This window comes from Micropterus dolomieu, linkage group LG02, assembly GCF_021292245.1.
Source record: "Micropterus dolomieu isolate WLL.071019.BEF.003 ecotype Adirondacks linkage group LG02, ASM2129224v1, whole genome shotgun sequence".
NCBI lineage: Eukaryota > Metazoa > Chordata > Actinopteri > Centrarchiformes > Centrarchidae > Micropterus > Micropterus dolomieu.
The window spans coordinates 18,177,534-18,199,759 of record NC_060151.1 but is presented as its reverse complement, the minus strand read 5'-3'; the positions used below and the strand labels follow the sequence as shown (position 1 = coordinate 18,199,759).

Genomic DNA, 22,226 nt, shown 5'->3' with positions numbered 1-22,226 from the left:
CTGTTTTCTGGCATTTTATAGAAAAAGTGATAAATGAAGGAAATGATCATCAGGTGAATTGATAATAATAAGAATTGTTAGTTGCAGTCCTAGTGTGGAACTCACCCGATACAGCTCAAACACACACACAACATGCATATGTGGACACAGTCATGCAGGCCGAGTAAGCCACTGACTCATGAGCCAGTCCATCCTTAGCGATGGTGCTCTGAAATAGAATCAATTAGGACAAGTGTGATATGGATCACTTTCATTCTGACAGGAAAAGACTTGTGTGTGTATGTGTACATTATACACCCCAAACACTCACTGTTGGTTGCTTTTGACTTCTGTCTTCAGTGAACTAACTAACATGGCTGATGTTTGACATTAAAGACTTTTTGTAGCCCATTATAATACATGCATTTTGAAGTGTCTGTTTAGTGGCTGAAAATGTCTTTTGTTCAGAGGAACATAAGGTCATCATCTTCAGACTGCATGCTTTTGAGAGAGTGACTCATGCAATAAGTGGATATTAGTTATCACGTCATCACTGCCACTCAGTTTGAGTTAAAAAAAAAAACCAAACTAGATGCACTTTGGTACAAGTGTATTTGTGTACTTTTTAATTTTAACATAAAACACTCAGCGGTTGATGTACCTTTTCTCCAAAAATAAAGTTGATGGTGTAGCATTTTGTATTGATACTGTAGATCATCTTTGAAGCCAAAGTGAAGCAGATGACAGTAGCAGAGAGGTCGAGGTTGTTGTTTGGACGCTGATGGAGCATGTCCCTCCAACTATTGACAAAAGGCTGGTCCGATGATTCATCACTTCCTTTATATTATGATGTTTCTGATGCTGAGGACACAGACAAGATGTGACCTTTCGGTGTTTGCCTTTAGATATTGTGCCTCTGTTGATTTGAATCTTAAGAGGTGAATGTTTTAAATATATTAAGTTATCGATATACCATGATTTAAACACTGCATGTTGACGTAAAAATCAATATAGTGGGTAGAAAATACCAGGCTTCCTGACCTCTAACACCTTCCTGTCGTCCACTTTTTTTAAACGTTTGTTAATTTCTCCCCATGGGACAGTAAAACTTGACTTCACTTTATTTAAGTCTTTATTATTCGTTCTGAGAAGGAAATAAAATTTGAGAAGTTAAAACCTGCAGAAACCATTATATGAGTCTGTGAAGCGTGTGTTATGCACATTTTAGAGAGCAAGTGATGAAAAGAGATGGAAAATCAGACAGCAGGGAGAGAGGCAGCTCTGGCATGTGAGAGGACGATAACAGACTCATCATAAAAATCAAGCTGTGACTGATTACATTCTCTGAAAGCTTCCGCTGCTCTTTGATACTTCCTCTTTCATTGTGCATGTCACTGACAATCCAGTGCCTCACTCATGACAGCCTTTATGCATCTGTCTTTCGCATTTTTCCAGCTTCTATACATTTTTCGTTTGTGTTTTTATAGTTAGTGGAGTGATGGCTGATTTCTCCATTATCCACTCTCCCGCCTGCCAGCCTGTCTGCCTGCCTGCCTCCTATGAGTGGGTGCAATTAAAGTGCCAAGCATACCATCAAGTGGCAGTAATGTGTTTTTTTGCTTAAAAAATGAATTGAATTAAGATGAAGTTGGAGCTACAATGAGAGTCAGAGGCAGCCAGACACACAAAAACAGGCACTCTGTACATGTTTATTTATATGTGTGACCTTAGCCATAAAGCCATTTTGCTGGATAGTCAGTAATTGTTTTTGTGTCTCTGGTTCTGGTTCTATAATTAGGGGGTGGTGAGCTGTGTTGCTACACAAGCCTCTTACTAAATTAAAAGTTGTCAAGCATTCAGCTGCACTTGAATGTCTGTCCAAGTGAGTGTGCATGTGCGTACATGCACATGTAAACTTGTGAGCGTATGTGCGCATATTAGGGGTGGGGGTTCACCTAGGGAAGTGTTTGTAATTAATGAAAAGCAGCTTTGCCACCTGCTGCCCTAATGTCACTGGGATCTAGAGAGGCAAGCCCTGAGGAGCACCATAAATATTTAACCACAGCATGAAAGAGGTGGGAAGTGGGAATATGGGTGCATCGCTGTACGAAGCTGATGAGGGATTGAAATGGTAAAGAAGCATAGCACAAAGGAAGATGGATATTGTTCAACAGAGATACCTAAAAAAAGATGAGAAGGTAACAGGTGGATGGACTAAATAGCCCATCGATTTTCATCATGTAATGGTATTAGTCTTAATCTGAATGAAGATAAAACTGAGTGTATTATCTTCAGTACTAAATGCTTGTCAAACAATCCAGCTTTAAGTCTGGGAGCTTTGACTTCATGCACCAAGCAAACTGTCAAAATCTGGGTGTGACATTTGATTGCAGTGTGAAATTTGACAAGCAGATTAGCAATGTTGTCAGAACGAGCGTCTTCCAACTTCGTCTCCTGGCTAAAGTTAAGCCTTTTCTTAATAGGTACGATCTAGAAAAGGCTATCCATGCCTTTATTAGTTCAAGGCTAGATTATTGCAATGCTCTTTATGTTGGTCTAACTCAAACATCTATCTTGTCTTCAACTTGTGCAAAATGCTGCTGCTCGCTTTTTAACAAATACATCTAGAAGTACAGACATCACTCACGCTCTATTTACACTACAATGGCTTCCGGTTTTAGAAAGAATTTCAAGATTTTGTTGTTTGTTTTCAAAGCCTTAAATGGCCTAGCCACAGAGTATTTGTCCGAGCTTTTAACTTTGGGTGGGCAAAACTGGCTGTAGTACTAGTACTACTATGAACATTAAAGGAAATAGTGTTTTACGTGGGTCTGCCAAACAGAATGATGAATAAAAAATAAATACACTACTACTAGTACTAACAATAATAATATCATATATTATTACTTAAATTATACATACATACATACATACATACATACATACATACATACATATATATATATATACATATATATATATATATATATATATATACATATATATATACATATATATATACATATATATCTCATCATATCAACATATCATTTGTCTTTTGTATTGTCATGCACAGTGTTGTGCAAGTTACTCTGGAATTGTAATAAGTTACTTTTTACTTTTTACTCCTTATTACTTGACTTATTGCTGTATATTAAAAGTAAGAGGTGTGGCTTCTCAACTTGAACTGCCCCGGACTTGCCTCGTAATCATGTCAAAGATGGTGCATCTTGGAAACACAGTAATGCAGCATTACTTGGATTAGTAACAGTAATATTATTACTGTTTTGGAAATAGTAATCACCTACACTACTAATATAACAGTGATACATCACTGTGTAATGCGGTACTGCCCAACACTGGTCATGCAGTTGTTATTACCTTACACATAATCTGTCACAATGACTATTTTCAATGTAGCATATTTGCATGTAGTTTATCCCTTTACCAGCACCCTTTTTATTCTCTCCAAAGCAAGCTGCGAGAAACCATTTTTCAACCACCATCTATGATACAGTGACCTAGAGCAAAACGCTGCTCTTGAATGCATCTTATACTACATGACTGTCTACAACGATGACCTGCAACTTTGAGATTTCACACTAATGTTGTACACTTGAAAGAGCAGCTAGATAACTTTGGCTAGGAAGCCATGTTAACTATTTGTTCAGCTACCGTGTATATATGTCCCCTCTGGTTTAATGATTTCACCTGACTGTAACTACAGTCAAGCGGGTCACAGATATGTTTAGAACATGTTAAACACTATAGTTTAACCGCTCATTAATGTTAGTGCTCTTCCACAGATAACCATGGCATTAGCTAGCTTTGTGGGGAATCTAGCGATGGGCAGCATTAGCTGCTGTAAGCGAGAATATTTAGAAGTGATGAAATATGGAGAAATGATTGGATCGTTTGCCACACTGTTTAAGAAATAAATTTACAATCATGTTTATCAACAGCGTAACTTAGCCTCTGCCACTCAACTACTGTAACATTACGGGAGGAAACCAGGAGAGGGCAAAGAGGAGGATTAGCAAGTATGGTCATGAACGTTTTCACGAGAGGAGCAACCCACTCTGAGTCACGGTCGACCCATGTAAACAATAAACAAACAGATAAAAATAAGGAGACTTTCTCTAGAAATGATTAGATAGACTAAAACTCTCAAATTATTTTATCAACTACCAAAAAAATTACACATTTTTCCAAACTAGAAAAACAATTTTCCCATTTCCTCACACAGTGTAATTTATTTTGTTTAACATTTTTGTGCAAATCCCTTCACAGGTTGCAGAATGTGTTTGTTAAAAGGTGCCATGTGGCATTTTCTTGTAAACAAGCAAAGGTTATGTTTACATTCAGTGTTACTCGTACGTGTCCACAGGACAAAAAAAAACAAGGACCCACTCTTAAATATGCTTATTCATATTTATCCATAGCACTACCTTTTTAACTAAACATAGCAGTCAGTATGAACCTCAATTAATACTCAGTTCTCTGGTTGCAATGCATGTAGGGACATTACAGTGAAGTCTACCCTAGTGATGTATTCCCTTGCTGCCTGGCCAAAACTAATTTCATATGTGATTTAGACAGACTTCTGTGGCCTGACCTAAAAGACAGGATCTTGATGAAGATACAGTGGTTTTGTTTTTCTTGAAAGTACCTTCCAATAAAAGTGGTGTTACGGGGTGTGGTGTGTGGACAGAGAGGACCCAAATGCAGCACTCAGAGGGAAGGAGGTTTATTGGGGGAAAAAGGGTGAGAGGGACTGGAGGGAGAGGAGGACGTCGGGGAAGTACTGGCACGGGGAACCAAGGAGACAGGGGACCAGGGAGCCGGGGAACACAGGGGCCAAGGAAGCGTGGAGAGGCGGGGGAACAGGGAGGACGCCGAGAGGGTAGTCCGAAGAGGAGTGGGCCAGTAGATGAGCCCAGCCGAACGGAGGACGAGGGTGAGTGTACCTGGGAGGGAAACAGACAGAGAGACAAGGTTAGGGAAGACAGCGACAAGGTACAGTGTAAACGTGAAAAAAAAACAAGGAACATGAAAGCCTGAACGTGGGGATGGCACCGGGTATGGAGCAACGACGATCAAGCCAGGATGGTGTGGAAAACCGGGGTTGAAATACAGGCAGTCATGAGGTGATTACTGGCAGGTGTGGCAGGCTGACGAGGTGGATGATGAGTTGCAGGTGCAGGTAGTTGGCTGGGCTCAGGGGCAGAGGGAGAGAGAGCACACGGGGGAGAAAACACAGAGAGGCGGGCAGAGAACAGGAAACCAAAGAAAAAACTGATAAAAAGTAGAAAAAACCAGGACACTCACCGTCAGCCGGGCTGCCACCACAACAAGTGGCCTTTTATTGTGGCCAGCCAAAGGCACACCTCTGCAATACCCATGCTTTCTGATCAGCATCTTGATATGCCACACCTGTGAGGTGGATGGGTTATCTCGGCAAAGGAGAAGTGCTCACTAACACAGATTTTGACGAATTTGTGAACAATATTTGAGAGAAATAGGCCTTTTGTGTGCATAGAGAAAGTCTTAGATCTTTGAGTTCAGCTCATGATGAATGGTGGCAAAAACAAACGTGTTGCATTTATAATTTTGTTCAGTGTATTTTCGAGAAAGCAGTGCTTGATTTCAGGAAATGTGTCTCAACAGTTGAAAGAAACTGTAATGAATCTGACAACATATGCCCTGGCAGATATTCTTTGGAGAAGTCTGTGATGATACTTGACCAAAATAAATAAGTGCTTCTCTGAGAAAAATGTGCCGGTGTGTGTGTGTGTGTGTGTGGCCTATATGTGTGTGTTTACTTTATAATATGAATGCCAGGGAAGGAAAACTAAAGAAAAGAGTTTCATAAAATTGAAAAGGACAGACAAGACATTTAGCCACAGATGGTAACAGCAACCATACACAGCCATACACTGTTGCATTTCCATTTCATTTGAATCATTCCAGTGTGTGAAAACATCCTGGGGAGGGGCTTCAGAGAGGTCAAGGCTCCCCCTCACAGCATTCAGCTGAATAATGGATCTGTGATCCAGCATCACAAAATACGGTGCGTGTTCTTGTCCGTATTTACTGCCTAAGGGCGCGTTTGGATCACAGCAAGTGTCTGCGTCAGTGTGAGCATGTTGCTACGGGTTACAGGTAAAAGATCAAATACAAACCCCCGGCCTTATTTCCAAAAAGCAGCTTTAATCTGAAAAAGTAAAGAGCAAAGTGATCAAGGTAAATCAGTAACCTTGCCTTTTAGTACACGGCACAAGGTGTTCTACCTGGAAATATATGCTTGCATTTATGTTCATATTAACCAATGCTATGTGGGAGCAGATGATGTTGAAATATAAAGAAGATTTTGGATTAGTTTTGCAGCAGCCCTCCCTTTTTACCGGTGCTGGGGTCTCATCGAAATGATTAAGGAAGCTTGCCTTCTTTGCAGCAGTGCAGTTGTCATGAAAGGACCCTAAGGCCCACTGCTCTTTCAATTAGTCTCTGTTTAACTTCACCAAGTCACCCAAGTGAGAAAGTCAGTAACAGGAAGGTTCCGGCTATTACACTGATGACACAGTCAGAAGTGCTTTGGGGAAGCACTCTTTTTTTGGTCAGTGCTGTGACAGATGAGCATACAACCTTCCTTGTTAGCCCTACATTACTTCCCAGAATTCCTGGAATAAGGTTTCTATCAATTAGCATTCAATTAGAGTGCTATGCTAATGTAAAATTTAACAATCTGTTAGGGTGTGGTGTGGGGACAGAGTGGACCCAAACGCAACACTCGGGAAGGACAGGCTTTATTGAAGGGGTGGAGGGAGTGGAGGTGAAGGAGAGGAGGACACCGGGGAAGCATGGGCACGGGGAACCGAGTCAAGGGAGCCGGGGGCACTGGGGACCGAAGAAGCAAGGAGGCACGCGGAGGACCTGGGAGGACGCCGTGGAAGAGGTCCGTGGGGAGAGGGCAGGGTGATGAGCCCAGCTGACGGAACGGAGGATGGAGGTGAGTGAACATGGAGGGGAGACAGACAGGGTTAGACACAGCGGAGACAAAGCGCAGGGAAACAGAAATGATGCAGAGTATGTGAGCGCTTGAGTGGTGAAGTGGCACCGGGTAAGGAGCAACAACAATCAAGCAGCGATGGAGTGGAGAACCGGGGTTGATATGCAGGCAGGGATGAGGTTGATTGCTGGCAGGTGTGGCAGGCAGAGGAGGTGGCTGACGAGATGCAGGTGCGGGTCGTAGGCTGGGCTCAGGAGCGGAGGGAGAGAGAGAGAGAGAGAGAGAGAGAGAGAAAGAGCACACACAGGGGAGGAGACACAGGGAGGCAGGGCAGAGAGTACAGGAAAAAAACAGGGGAAAACAGAATCACAAGTAAAAAAGGAGAAATAAACAGGACATTCACTGTCAGCTGGGCTGCCACTACAACAACAATCTGCATGTTAAAATCACGCTGAGGCCCGCCTGCCCGCCCCCATCATCCTATGTGACTCCCCAGTTGAGACTGTGGAGTCCTTCAGCTTCCTGGGTACCATCCTCACCACACACTCCGAATGGGAGGTGACAATACAAGTGAAAACAAAACACTAATAAGCAGTTTATTAATGTATTTTGCTAAAGGCAATTATCACCAGTTAAAATCATTGAGCTGGGGTCAGCAAGTAAAGCCCATCAATGAATGAGTCCCATAGCGTCTATAGGCTGTATTATGTGTGTGTCTGGTGTAGTGTGATTTACGATGCTATCACTGTCTCCAGGAGAATATCCAGTGCATCTTAATTGACAGTGTTTGCAGAAGAGTGTCTTGTTGTTGAAAAATGCTGACAAAGCTGTATCCAGTTTCTTCACAATGGGAGAGGATAGAAACATTTGTTTTTTTTAATATTATATATTTATACTTATCACAGGGTGTTTAACTACCAATTCCTATAGAAAAGGAAATGTTTCTAATCAGCCTCTTAAATTATAAAGTTGGAAGTGTCAGCTTTAGTTACACATTGTCATCACATTATAAAGTTTTCAATTCACACATTTTGTCTGATCATTATAATAACTTTTAATTACCATACTCTTCAAGATTGCCGGCTTTAAGCCATTTAGTGACAGGTGTGACAATTATCACCCCTTTGGTAAATACAGTATTTGGTTAAATCACAGTGCAATGTCCACATGACTATACAGTAGTGGGCTAAAATGATCTAAATTTGCGCTATAATTGCTATAATAGCAAATACCGTTTTGAATGACTGTGTGCCAGAAATAAAAGTGCCAGTTTCTAGCAAAAAATAGCCAAAGATTTTGATTTGCACAAGAGTGCTTTAACACAAGACTGTGTGTGTAAGATACTGAAGAAGGGAAAAGAAGGGATAAAGAGGATTGGTAATGATTTTTAACTGGTGTGATGATTGGTTTGATATGTATACTGTAAGACATGTATATTATTATACACCATTTACAGTATGCAGAGGAAGCTATTTGTGCAATCTCTGATTGTTGTAGGCTTGTAAATATTGAATTGAATTGATGTATAGGTTTTTGTAGCAATATGAAGACCTCTCTTGATTTATCTGGTTTTTAATTCAATGCATTGGATTAGCGAGCATATTTTAATTGTATCTACAAAAGAGCTTTCAGTTGAGTTTCAAGGAAATATTTGATATCATGAAATATATATCTATATTGCAATTGTGTGGATTCTTGTTGGTAGGGCGGTGAAGGGGTTGAGTGTGTTTGTGGGTACAGTATGTGCTAGTGTGTGCATATGTTTGGGTCAGCATGACATAGAAAACTTGACAGCTGGGAGTTGGGTTGACTGCAGAGTAGGACCCTGCCTTTCTTTATATCCCTGCCCTCATTGTGTGTTGAGGTTAGGCAGCCATTTGCACCAGTGAGCTGTCAGAGCAAAAGAAAAGACATTGAGGAATGGCGCCATATAGCCTCTTTCTCATAATTTTTTATAAGTACTGTGAATTTGTCTCATACAAAACCTTTTTGTGGCCATCATGCTCGTGTTCTTTGCATCACGCCGCTGCCATTAATGTTTTATTGGCTCACACTTCGCCGGCCCCTCTGAAAGCTCCTCATGCATTTGTAATTTATGATCCCTGTGAAGTGCTGTTAGTCATTCTGTACTGACTGTACCTTTTTTTGGAGGGGGGGGGGTTAAGCATTACATGACTAACATCCAGTGTCTGGCTGTTAAGTAGAGCAGTTTCTTTTTGTGTTCTGTTTGGAGGGTGTTTATCTGGATCTCAGGGAATAAAATTGACCTGAAAGTGGTGCAAGCTTCTCAGTCGTCCCTCTGTAAATTTGAAGTAAACTGTAAATACACAGAGCAAAGCTGTGTCAGCTTGTAAGATGTTGAAGCTTGAGGAAGTTTGGAAAGCAAAGAGGACGTGTGACTGAAAGTGTTTAATATACAATAGCTTAACTCAGCGTCTTACCACAGTAGACTTATGTCATATGAGCTGCTCAGATACTTTTTTATCCTGCTCAGTCCACTCTTTCTGTGCTCATTAAGTCTGTTGTTAAGGCCTATCTGATTTAAAGTATGTCCTTCTAACAACTCCAACATAATTATTAGTGCAATCAAGCCTGACTAACCACCCCAAAATCCTCACCGCGATGCTATCATGAGCTTCTTTTTCTGGGTCACTAAATATTTATGAAGCCTCCAAGCACATTGTGGGTTGTTTTTAGTGACAACAACAACAGGGAGGAAGTCTTTTGAGAGTCTAATTCCTATCAGAGCACTAGCTTGCACCTCAACCTGGCTGTAAATATGTATGAGATTCCTCCTTTGTGACTTCCTGGGAGGTAAATCAACCAAACACGTCAACAAAGACCGTATGTATTTCTAAGTGCAGTGCTGGTAGATTAGGAGCATCTTGTCAGGGGTGAATATCTCGTGTTCCTCCTTGGGGATTGGGGAATTAGAAGGTTAGCAGCAGCTCTCAGGTACAACTTAGAAGGGATGATGGTGTGTGTGGGTGGGGGGGGGGGGGCTTTTGAGCGTTGCCATGGCACCATCCACATTGGCGGATACTAGGAGGCCAACATGTTGTGGGTCACTGACGAACATCTTGACCTCCCCTTTTCCTACAGCAGCCAGTGTTGATGTGAAATGATGTGAAAATGTAAAATATAAAAAGCCTTCGTTCATGTTGACACACACGTTCAATATGCACTGTTTATTCAGGCATTCATTTAATGAGCATTTACTCTAGAACTCAAACAATTGGTTGATTGATCCAATAGTCCATTGACAGAAAATTAAAGCAATAATTTTATAACTGATTACTCATTCCATTCTTTTTAAACCACGCCAGTGGATGGCAATACCAGTCTGTTGGTCGGTCCACCACTTCGGCCCAGACTGAAATATCTATTTGATGGATTGCTTTTAAATGGTCCCCATGAAGCCACCTGACTTTGTTGATCCCCTGATTTTTCCTCTACAATCACCATGAGGATCACATTTCAGTGAAATATCTCAACAACTATGGGGTGGATTGCAGTGACATTTGATACATAATGCAGTATGAGCATTTCATGTAGCGCCACAAACAGATCGACGTTTTCACCTCTGTGACACATATAGTAGGTTATATTATAAATTAAAATTTGTGGTTTTGAGCAGAATATCTCAACTATTGGATTATTTGCTTTGAGATTTGGCGCAGACATTCAAGTTCTCCCTCAGGTGGCCATTATGTAGGGGTTTTCTTCATCCAATTTATTATTAATTAATTAATTTATTATTTTTTTATTCCAATACTTTATTTATGTACTTTATGACCAAATACCTGCAAAACTGACATTCCCATCAGCTTCAGTTATGCTTTTTGTTTAGTGCTAATTAGCAAATATTAGCATGCTAATATGCTAAACATAGGTGGGAAACAAGATCAACTTTTAGCATGTTAGCATTTATCTCAAACTACTGCTGTTCCCTGTAACTTCAACTTCACAGAGCTGCTTGCATGGCTTTAGACTTCAAGTCTTGTTCAAGCAAAAATTCTAATCATTTGATTCCTTCTCAAATGTGAGGTTTTGTTGCTTTTATTTGCTGTATCTGATCTCTTTTGGTTTTGGCTGATATTTGGATAAAACCAAATCAAAAATCAAAGATATCACATCAGGCTCAGGGAAATTAAACTAGACATTTTCAAAATGCTCTGATATTCTATAAACAAAATTATTAATCAATTAACAATAAAATTAAATAAAAATAATCAGCAGATATTTTTGATCACTCCCAAACAGGGGAAGCTGTGGAAGTGAAACACTGATCACACAGAAAATAGTATCATAATCAATTTAATTACATTAGCCTATGATTTTCCCCATTTTGCACCATTAATATACAACATTGCATTAAAGATACCACATAGGTTTCAGAATGATGATTATGAGTTTAATTTGATGTTGTAAACAGGAGCCAAAAGATAACACAATCATAAAATACTTTCAAGACTTTTCAAGTATTCACAACTCAGTTGCATTGTTTACAGTTATTCACCCAAGGAAGAGCCACATAAAGCAATCCATTCAATCAGCATAGCCATTTAGATGGCTACATCACTCTTTTGGTGTGTCCACGAAGCACAGATCCGCTAGTCAATGAGTTTTTGTGAAGTTTGGTAACAGAAGTGAGAGGGCGTTAAATATTGTAATCAATTTGCCTGAACACACTGTTGACACTTTAGCTTACAATCACTTGCCCACCTCTACTTCAAGGTTTTATAAATAGCAATCCTTTTTAATGTCAAATTTGCAGAAAGTTAATTGTTCTACATTTAGTCAGATTACTTTACCTTCATTTGAGTGGGTTTAATTTGATGTCAGGTTTAACCTTTGTGCATCTAGCCAACAAGACAGTCAACCTCTGACCCAGGAAACTGCATGTCCATTTGGCTGAGCTTTACCTTCTGTGTAGTGGAGCAGATCGAAGCCGAGATCAGAGAAATGTCGCCCTAAGATGGAGCGACTGAGGGAGGCGAGGAGAGCAGTAGGGGTTAATCCTCTGGAGGAACGAGGCCAGGCTTCATCAAAAGGGGCCAAAGTGAGGTGGAGACATGCAATATTGATAGAGAGAGGAGAGGAAAGTGTTGGCTGGTAGATGAGAGTAGGAGACTATTCAGACAGGTGTCTAACCACGAACTGACACACACACACACACACACACACACACACACCTGAGGTTGTTTTTTTCGTGCATTGAAAAGGTTTTTGCTAGTTGGAAAATATGTTTAAATTTAGGCACTGTCACTTATGATTTCTTGCTTTCATTTCCAGAATAAAGTCCTGAACATTGATGGAGTCAAGGTGAAGCTCCAGGTAAGAACCACCAAACAACTGTTTCTAGCACAATTTCTCTAAGATTTGTTGCAAGAGAAAGGTGTCAACCAAATAAGAATCAGGCTCCAACCCCCTGTGGCATTTTAGCCACCTGTCAGATCCTGTTTCCAATCCTTCCTGTCTCCAAGATAAAACCCATTTTAGCTTTAGCCGATTTACTTTAGGTAGCTAATGCATGTGCGTAATCGCTCAAGATGATGTAAAGATCTGTCAGTGGCTTTATTTTGTAAGGGAGAATCAATGATCTAGATACAAAAGCCCCTAAAAGATAATTAAGGGTTATCCATCTCAATTAATACTTTCCATTAGGCTTTGGCTTGTCTTCCCTAGTCCAGACTGCATTTACTGTTTTGAGAACTGGTGACTCAGCATTGTTGTATGTTTGATATTTTTGTCAAACGGAGCAAATAATTGTGTGAATCATCCCTAATGATCTTAATTAGGGGTTGATGGAGGCTGGTCGAGTGGGCCTTTACTCTGTGATGTATCTATTTGGGGTTAATTGGCTCAATGTCAGTTTGCTGAGCAGCTTGTAACCTACAAACAGCAAGAGAGAGAGTTATTTTTCCTCCTATAATTGCCATTCTTCACTTTGATCCTGCGGGGATGGTTGCCCCAGGGGGCAATCAGGAGGCAGAGCCAGCATTAAAGTTGGCATTTCTCAGAAAGAGTAAGAAGAAGAAGAGAGGGTCCAGAGCAAATGCTGAAAAAATCTAGGGAATGTTGCAAAATACAAACACAAAATGAGGGGTTCAGTCAACCTGCACAGGTCTTCTGTGGGTAGAGAAGAAAATGCAGATGCCATTAGAGCCAAATTGTGATGACAAACAGAGATGCCTGATGGGAAAAAGAAGGACTTAATTAGCCAAATTCCATTGAGCTTGGACAATGGGACAAATAGCATCGACCATGGCTAATTTATATTCAATATCATGACCCAGACTGAGCTAAAAATTAGTAATGATGGGGAAAAGTACAATATGTGCTGTGACCTTACATCTGCACTAATCAATATTCTTTTGTATGACAGATGTATTAAATTACTATGTGTAATGTAAAACGGCTCTCTTGTAGTGATAAATCCAGAGAATCACCACCTGATGCCTTGTTGCCTTCAGCTCCAGAGTGTTTTAGCATCTTATAGCCCAGTTTTGATATCACAGCCTTCGCCTTTAGTGTTTTGGTTCACCCTTATCACTCCAACCAACCTTATATAGATAAGCTCTGATAAACCCTCTGTAGCTGGTGAATGCAGCATCCTGCACTCTAAACCCGAATAAGTAAGCAGTACTCAAAAAAATTAAGGCAATCGTTTGCCACAATTTTTTTGAGTTTATAAACTCAAAAGTTTATGGAACTTAAATATTTAGAGTTTGGGTTACATATACTTTTTGATTACTGTTAGACAAAACCACTGAATAACAAGACTCAAATATTTATAGTTAATGCAACTCTAAAATATTCATTGGACAGAAGTTAAGTATGAAAACCCAGTGTTTCATGTTCTATGAACTTAATATTTATTAGTTTCTTGTTCAATATTTTCAATTACTACTAACTCAAAACCACTGACTTCCTCATACACAAATAATTTACCCCAGAACTTAAAATATTTGTGGCAACTGATTGCCTTAATTACACTGAGTACTACTAACTTAAAAAAAAAAAAAACATGTCAAATTAAAAGTACAAGTCAATATTTTTGCCTATTTCCCAGGTCTTTTTAGGACAGATTGAAACATAAACAACATTTGAAATAAAGAAAAACGTCTAATTAAAAAGAAAAAACATACAAAAAGAAATTAGCAATTGCAAAGATGCACTTTGGGCCATCTTTTAACCTGCTGTAAACCCGAATGCTCAGTAATTCTCAAAAAGTACAACTCCATTCTTACAAGTCAGGTTTTCTTTATTCAACAATCATTATCACAACTTGTAACATCTCCTGCCATTTCTATATTTCACAGAAACAAACCGTTTATGTACATGAGTACATTCAAACTTCTTTCAACAAGTACTTTTAGTCACAGCTTCAGTGGTTTGCTATCATCAAGACATTATTATTTTCTGAACAAAGGTGAATGCGTAAATTAGTTTCTTTGGATAATCACTCACAATTTCCACTTCGACTACAACAGAAACGCTCTCAGGGTTGAAGTGGACCGCAGCAGGGGTGTCGTCAGTGACCACAGTGAGGAGAGCCACAGGCGTGTCAGCAATATCTGGTTCATCTTTGCACTGCAAAATACAAACAATCCAATTATGAGGATAATTTTAAAAAACAGGTTGCAAGTCATGCACTGCTTCATCGGTGCCCCCCACAAACTGAAAGCGCTAACTTTTTTATTGTACAATTCACATTTTAGCATTTTATTGAGATAGACTAGAAGAAAAAAAAATCTATGAATTAGGGTTGGACCGAGACAATGACTGACAGACATCACGATGTTGAGCCGGCATTGTGATTGTAATCTTAGTCTTAATTTTTCACATTATACTACCCTGTGAAAGCAGTTTTTAATCCCCACAAATATTATCATTTTTAAACATACCCGCTTTGCACATACCTTGGACTTCTCCTCTTCCCACATTCACACACACCTACACCTCTGGTCTCTCAATGTCCCGTCTCTCTCTGTCTCTCTCTCCCTGTCTACTCCTCTTTCTCCATCAGCAGTATGTTTGATAAAGTTGCCTAAATGATACAGAACTCGTCTTTTTTCCGTTTTTTTCCACCCACGATACGTTATCAGGGCAGCAGGTGAGCTGCGTGCCAGCTTGTTAATGACATAGCCTTTCAAAATAACCGAAACCAACATCTGCACCCTGTGTGTTGACTGCTGCTTTACCTGGTCTTACTTCTAAAATATCCACGGCGATTTGTAATGTAATAGGCTATAATGTAATTTTTTTACGGAGTAAGTCTGTCAAATGCTAGAAGAGGCATTAAAGTTGGTGTGCCATAGTACATTTCAATGATATTGACATTGTGTGTGAGTATACTGAGGACTTACATTGCGGGTCTTGAAGAAATCAGTCACCCTCTCTGGGAGGGCACGAAGGGCCAGAATGCGTCTCATGTGTACATCATGTTGTTTCTAGATTGATAATCAAAATAATTATCATTATACAAATGTTGTTATAGTGTAACAGTTATACCAATGTAATTCTAAAAGAATAATAATACTATTATTAGCAACAACAGCAATAACAATAATAAATCCATCCAGCTGCAACTACCTATAAGACAAGACTTACAACATGACAAAAGATGTGGAAGCCAGTGCAGTAGGCCTGGACCCCAGTATTCTAGTTATTCACTAGGGGTGGGAATTTCAGGGCACCTCACGATTCGATTTGATTACAATTCAGAGGGCTGCGATTCGATTATAAAACGATTATCGATGCATCTTGACATAACTTTCCCCTGGATAATTACTAAGCTTTTAATTTGCACATTTAAATCCAAAAGAAACATCTCCTAATTAGCTTAAAAGGACTCGTTTGCATCCCTAATTTACTTTATTAACCTCAGCTCAATGGTCCATTTCTTTAACATTCAGACTCCTCTGAAAACAGACAAATAAAGTTAATTATTAGGATATAGCCTACAGTATGTGTACAGGACAGAGCTGTACACCAGTTTAGTCTAAGCTTGTACATGATGTTCTCAACCCTTGACTAATAGGTTAGTTAGTAATGACATAACATTACAGCTGATAATTAACATTACTTCATTACTAATTTAGCTAAAGTTACATAAATAAATAAATATTTTAACGCATTTCACGGTACCCAAGGACGCTTTACACATAGTTACAGTTACAGAACAAAAAAGTCATTCAGCATTGAATGTCCGGTGTGGGGGACAGAGAGCAAGCCCTTGTCCAGTGGAGATGTTAGCTAGTGCTAACAGCCTTCACTCTTCCAGCTGTTGGGGAAACTACAGACTATTAACGGACACACAGTGACCTACACTGCACGTTTACTACCTGACTGAAACTTACTGCTAATATTTTCCACTGCTAACTTTCACCGTCACGTTCTGCCACCCTCTCTCTCTCACTCGCTTGGCCTCATACACAGGATACGCATTACGTTATCAATTAACTTTTAATAATCGATTTTTAGACATTTGTTAATCGATTCATAATCCTCCACTTCAGCATCGCGATGCATCTAAGAATCGATTAATTCTCCCACCCCTATTATTCACTGGGTAGGTTTTCGGTTTTAGATTTGGTGATTTTGATATTCTCACAAGCACCCACACTTCAACCTTCAACCCTGCACACACACACAACAGCTCACACCACCTCTTTCTGATTTTCTCTCGCTGTATCATATAGGGACAAACACTTACACGTGGTTTGTCAGCAGTATGTTTTATAGCCAAAAAAAACACTGGCCGCGTTTTGAACCTCTTTAGCCCAGTTAGCAACTTTTGGATGGATCTGCATGTGGAGGAGGCCTACACTACATCTCTCTCTTTCTGTTCCTCTGCACCTGTCAGTAGACCCTACAGGGATCAATCATCGATGGCATTGGTCTCTTGGACAAGTAAAATAAAGCGAGGATTCTCTGTTTTGTATTACGTGTTCAGTGCAGCCTAAGAATAGCCATTTAAAATAGGCTTGAAACAACTTTTAAAGTGATCATATACTGGAAAACAAAGCAAAAAAAAGATATCATCATAATCATCACAAATTCAGAATAACTGTATTGCAGAGATGTCCTAATCTGTAATGACCACACATTATGTGATCTACATTGTGGCTATGGCAAAATCAATCTTACACTCACCTGGAGGTCATAAATCCTAGGATCTCTGCAGTGCCTCTGCTGTCTTGCCCATCTGTGAGGCCCTCCACCTAGACAGGACAATCAGCTGTGGTGTCAAGCTCACAGTTGAATTGGCTCCATAGGTTCAACATTAATCATGATGATGATGGAACTCAGAAAACCCCTGCAGACATTCAAACACAAACACATAAATGTACAGCTGCAGCTAACGATGATTTTAGTATTCAAAGCTTCGATAGATTATTTCAACGATTCATCGATGCGTCATTTAAGAAGTACTTTTGCTTGGCGGCGGCGCCCCCCCGGTAACGGGATCAGCTGTGCACGTTTATAGGTGATAGATATTTATTAGTCCTTTCGGAAATTCATAGTGTGTCATACAGCAAACATCAGACCAACAACCAGACAGCTGCTTTACAAACATAAACATCACCCGAGTGCTATACAAATTATACTAAAGGCTCGTGCAGAATACACGGTTTTCAGCGTAGGCCGATGGCCGTGCAGTTCACACAACTTGCCGTAATATGACGGCAGTCTTGAAGTCGTGGCATTAACATTACGTGACTGATCGGTGACAGGGACACACACACACACACACTACAGGAGCTGACAGCAGCTGTGTCACCTGACGCTGGTCTCCAAACCATGTTTTGTCAAGAAAACACACGTGAAATGTGAAACTGAGCGATCCTGCACACAAAACAGCTGCTGTTTGTTGTAGTGGGACGACCGTGTGGATTTGTGCATTTGATAGTGAATAAATTTGGAGCTACTCCAAATCCCTCTTTTCCTCTCCCAGAGAGGAGCAGGGGGGTTAAAGATCAACTTCAACAGACTGCTAAAGAGACCCCAACAGAAAGGGGGTGGAAAAACTTGCTTTCTCTAAGTGCTAACCCTGATCATAAAACTGGCACCTTTTTGATCTACGCAGCTGATAACGCGGTGCCTGACCCCCCCCCCAGCCGAACTTTAAATAACCAAAGACTGCAGTCTCCAAAGACCCCAAAGCCTTAAAGCCTTTCAGCCCATTAGTGCTGAAAAGAATCTAAATAAGTTACTTTGGCAAGATTAAGGACACTCCTTCATTTAATGTGTAACCAATACTTGTTCACAATACTTTCTCACACAATTCCTTTAGAAATGATGATAAAGAAATGTCATACTATACTCTTAATCGCCAGCTTGAATTTAAGGCTGAAGAACTGAATTCCCCAGGTCCTAAGGAAATATTGTTTTGGATTAATCTAAGTTTTCCTCATGTAACCTGAGCTCCCCCAAGTGGACGAAATAAGTATTACATACCATCGTCGGAAATGCCGTTAATGTATAAATGTCACCCACTTATCCTGACCAATAATGTGACAATTGTTTTCCTGTTTCCAAATGCTTAACTTAGAACGGTACAACTGTTTGACCATTGAGGTTTGATTGTGGAAAATATTTGATTATAATACGCGCAAATAGACTTTCTTTTTAGACCTCAAAAGTTTAGAAAGGCAGTCCCTCGGGAAACGGGAAATGCTCCCTCGGGAACAAAGGACTGCCCTCTGGGGAACCACGCTCCAGGCAACAAAAGAGCGACACGCGACGTCGTTTGCTCTCTCTGCTCTGCTCTTCCCCTCGTGCCCTGGTCTTCCGCTCTGCTCTCTGGACGCTTCGGCATGCCTCTCCAGGCAACGCCCTAAGAGTTCGGCCAGCGCAACAGGCCTTTGATCGCTTGAAGCTACACACGCAAAGTGCCGCGACATCGATCTGCCCCTCCGTTTGTTTTATTTTCTTTCTTTTGTTTTGTTAAAGTTATCAGTCCATTAAGTTACACTGGACTAATTCAGGAACGACCAAGTTCCCTTTTAAGCTTGTTCGTCGAGCCAACTTCACCGAGGTCAGACCAAGCCACGTGGTCTCGCCAGCGGCAACGAAGGAAACCTGAAAACAGCCGAATTGCCAGACAGAGGACGACGTTTTCTTCAGACACGGAGAACCCCGGAGAATCCCTAGCCAAAAGCCAGGATCGGGCAGCTAGCGTGGGACCCGTGCAACAGGCCAAAGCAGGTCGTCCACAACAAACATTCTGTGGTCAGGGATGTCCCGTAATGTTAATATTTCCTTTTAACTCCTAAACTCATAGCTTACTTTCATTAGTTCTCCTCTGCCATATGAGCCAAATGCTTCCCACAATCGAACCTCCATTTCTCATTGTTCAGCCATTGTTTATTTTCCCTGTATTTAAACACCCGTTTATATCGCTTTAGTTAACATTAGTTAATAAATTCACTGTAATCAAGAAACTGTGAGTGTTGCCTATTTCCAAGTCCCTGCCAAGAGAATTGACCCTTTAGATTTGAGACTGACTGATTGATTTAAGATAATTTAGCGATTATTAACTAACTGATCACTAGTAATAATTGTATAATTATTAAAAGCTACCTAGAGGTCCGGAGACTCTAGGATTATAACAACTCCGGTGGTGCCCCGAAACGAGAGATTGATATTTTCTGAATATTAAAATTCATAAGTGGGTATTAATTCTCATAAATTTATTAAAATTCATAACTAATTTAGACATGCTACATTGTTATTGTAAAAATAACAGTTATAAAGACAAAGAATATGGGTGAAGGATGGATCAGGTAGCAAGGATTGTCTGAGCTACAGAGAGCTGGAGGTGAGTTAAAAAGGTGCAGCTCCCGACAGCCAGTTAACTCATGACTGTGAGGTTACAACTCACGGCCCAAAAAGGAGAACAAACGCACGTGTGCACATTTTCAGCTGAGGACTGCGGCTTACTTTGGCTAGCCTTCAACTCAACGATCAATCATGATTTCAGTTAAATGCTAAAGTTGCTGTTACTGTTACCTTGTCTGTGGTCCGGCTTTTTGTTCAGCTGCCGTCATGCTGTTACCAAGGTAACATAAGTTCACAGAGTTGTTTTCTTTATCTTGAAATAATCCCATACTTTGGACACTTTCTTCTTTGTCCTTCGCTATTTTCTGTCTCTTCCCCCCACTTTGCAAACAGCTCCATCATAATCATGTCGTGTTTCCAGCGTAAGCGCGATGTGCGACAGTAATAAATGTCCGTGCGAAACACTGTGCTATATAGTTACATGGATTAAACGAAGCATCGATGCAAAGAATTTGTGTCGAAGCATTTTATTAATCGATTTTATCGATTTAATCGATAAATCGTTTCAGCCCTACATAAATGTATGTAGATTAATGTTGTTACTACTAAGGGAATTTTTGTTTAATAAGGAGGCATCCTAGTAAGTTCAAGTGATGCCCGTATGTATAAAAAGCATCAAGTCTACATAATCTTGAATAATTCAAAAGAATTATACTAACTCTTATGCAGAGATGTGCAAATTGAAAACATACCTTGGATAGCTGTAGTGTAACTCAATAGTTAATCCTGCAGGAGCAGATAAAACACAAAGAATTCCCATTAGTCCTGTTAACAAGAATGTCATCAATTGCTGATTTTTTAAAATACTATATTTTATCATTTCACTTACTCAGCGATACAAGAGCTGCTTTCGCAAGTCAGGTGATTATGGACAAGATGAAATCCCTTCAACAGCACTCTCTATAGTCCTTAATGGGCACACATATGAACACCAATTTTTTATTAGTTTAAAAAATAATGGCCATGTAAACACTTCTCACAAACATTTGATACTGGAATAGTTTAATGTTGTGAGAAATGTATTTAGTCTCTAAGAGTAAGTTACCAGTTCAATAGTTACATCTAGCTAAAAAGTAATCAGTAATACATAAATCATACCATAAATCCTCCATAACAATGATAATGTTCAGTTTTGGATGAAACTGATTCAGAGAGTTGTTGATTCGACTGTATGATCATTTTGGAAACTGCAGTTGTGCTGCCGATGCTAAATAACACACACTCTTTTGTGTAATAATTCAACTCATGTCAACATAACATTACCACAAACATCTTCCAAAATGAACAAATGATAAAATAGTTTCAATGAAAACTGAGCATTTTTCACCGGTTAAAAGGTTTCATTACCACAGTGAAAAAATAACGTTAACGTTACTCCTTTACAGATACATATTAACGTTACAGCCACTTCAGACGAGGCAACTAGTCTCTGAAGGGCTGAGGAGAATCATTAGGTTTACAGCTAATAAAGTTCACATTAAACTTTTAGCCATGCATCAACACTATTTCAGGAACAGCTTATAAACAAACGCAGAAGTTGACTGTCTCCACTATATAACTTTAACTAACGTGAGTTAACATTAACTGACAGTGACAGCAGTTCACAATAGTGCAAACGCTACCTCAATGTGAGCCAGCTTACTTCTAGCGTTAGCCTTTCTGTAAATGTAACTGCGCCTGACAACAGAGCCGAAATGTGATAAACTTTTTTACTCACCGGACCAAAGTGCATTCTCTGCCGACTGTCAGGCGAAGGCTTCAGTCAAAACGTTACGTTACTTTGGAGCTAATGTCCGTTAACGTTAGCATAAAAGTCACGCGCCAAACTGCCTCTACATCCTGAAGCAGTCCTCCCAGAGCACACACGGTTGTAAAATAGAAGTTAAAGAACACAAAAACATTTCTTTCACAGCACTGCGAATAAATATTGGTTCCCCTTCGAGGGAACTCGAACTGCGTCGGTTACGACACTATGGGAACGCCTCTAGGCGAAGCAGGTCTGAACGTGAATGAAATCACTCCAATCCTATTGGCTTGTTGCTAGAACGGTAAGGTGTGACGGAATAACCGGAGGAGTATAAAGCACACCTGTACACACTCATCATTAGCTTTTTTTTATTCAGCAGGCGCTCTGTATGTTGTTTGAAGAAAGCTCCAGTCCTACAAGCAGTGTGTCTTACCTGAAGAAGAAGTCTACCAGCGTGTCCGGCAACCAGATGTACAGAAGGTGTGTTTTTTCTTGCCCTCGGTACATCACGGATGGAGATTCTCATGAGATGTGTGTCTCATGTTTGGGGATGGAGCACGCACGGGCAGCTCTCGAGGGGGCTGCCTGCGCCCGTTGCGAAGCCCTTTCCGTGCGGGTACTGAGGTACAGCATGGCTCTCTT

The 22,226-nt window shown here is 40.2% G+C and overlaps 1 protein-coding gene and 1 long non-coding RNA gene across 4 annotated transcripts in view; one reads left to right on the top strand and one right to left on the bottom strand.

The window, feature by feature from the left end:
- LOC123957180 (ras-related protein Rab-26-like) overlaps positions 1-22,226 on the top strand; it is a 78,703-nt gene that overhangs the window by 21,128 nt on the left and 35,349 nt on the right. For 2 of the 3 annotated variants that reach the window (XM_046029793.1, XM_046029800.1), the window contains exon 3: positions 12,284-12,325. In XM_046029793.1, the coding sequence (XP_045885749.1) occupies positions 12,284-12,325 (42 nt within the window). Of the gene's footprint in view, positions 1-6,903; positions 6,989-12,283; positions 12,326-22,226 lie in introns of those variants that run through there. The other variant, XM_046029805.1, reaches the window with a different exon arrangement.
- Positions 14,299-17,268, bottom strand: LOC123957195. The gene is made up of 3 exons (XR_006821758.1): positions 17,150-17,268; positions 15,361-15,444; positions 14,299-14,584 (listed from the first exon to the last, which is right to left on the bottom strand). It is a non-coding gene; the product is annotated as an uncharacterized LOC123957195 (long non-coding RNA).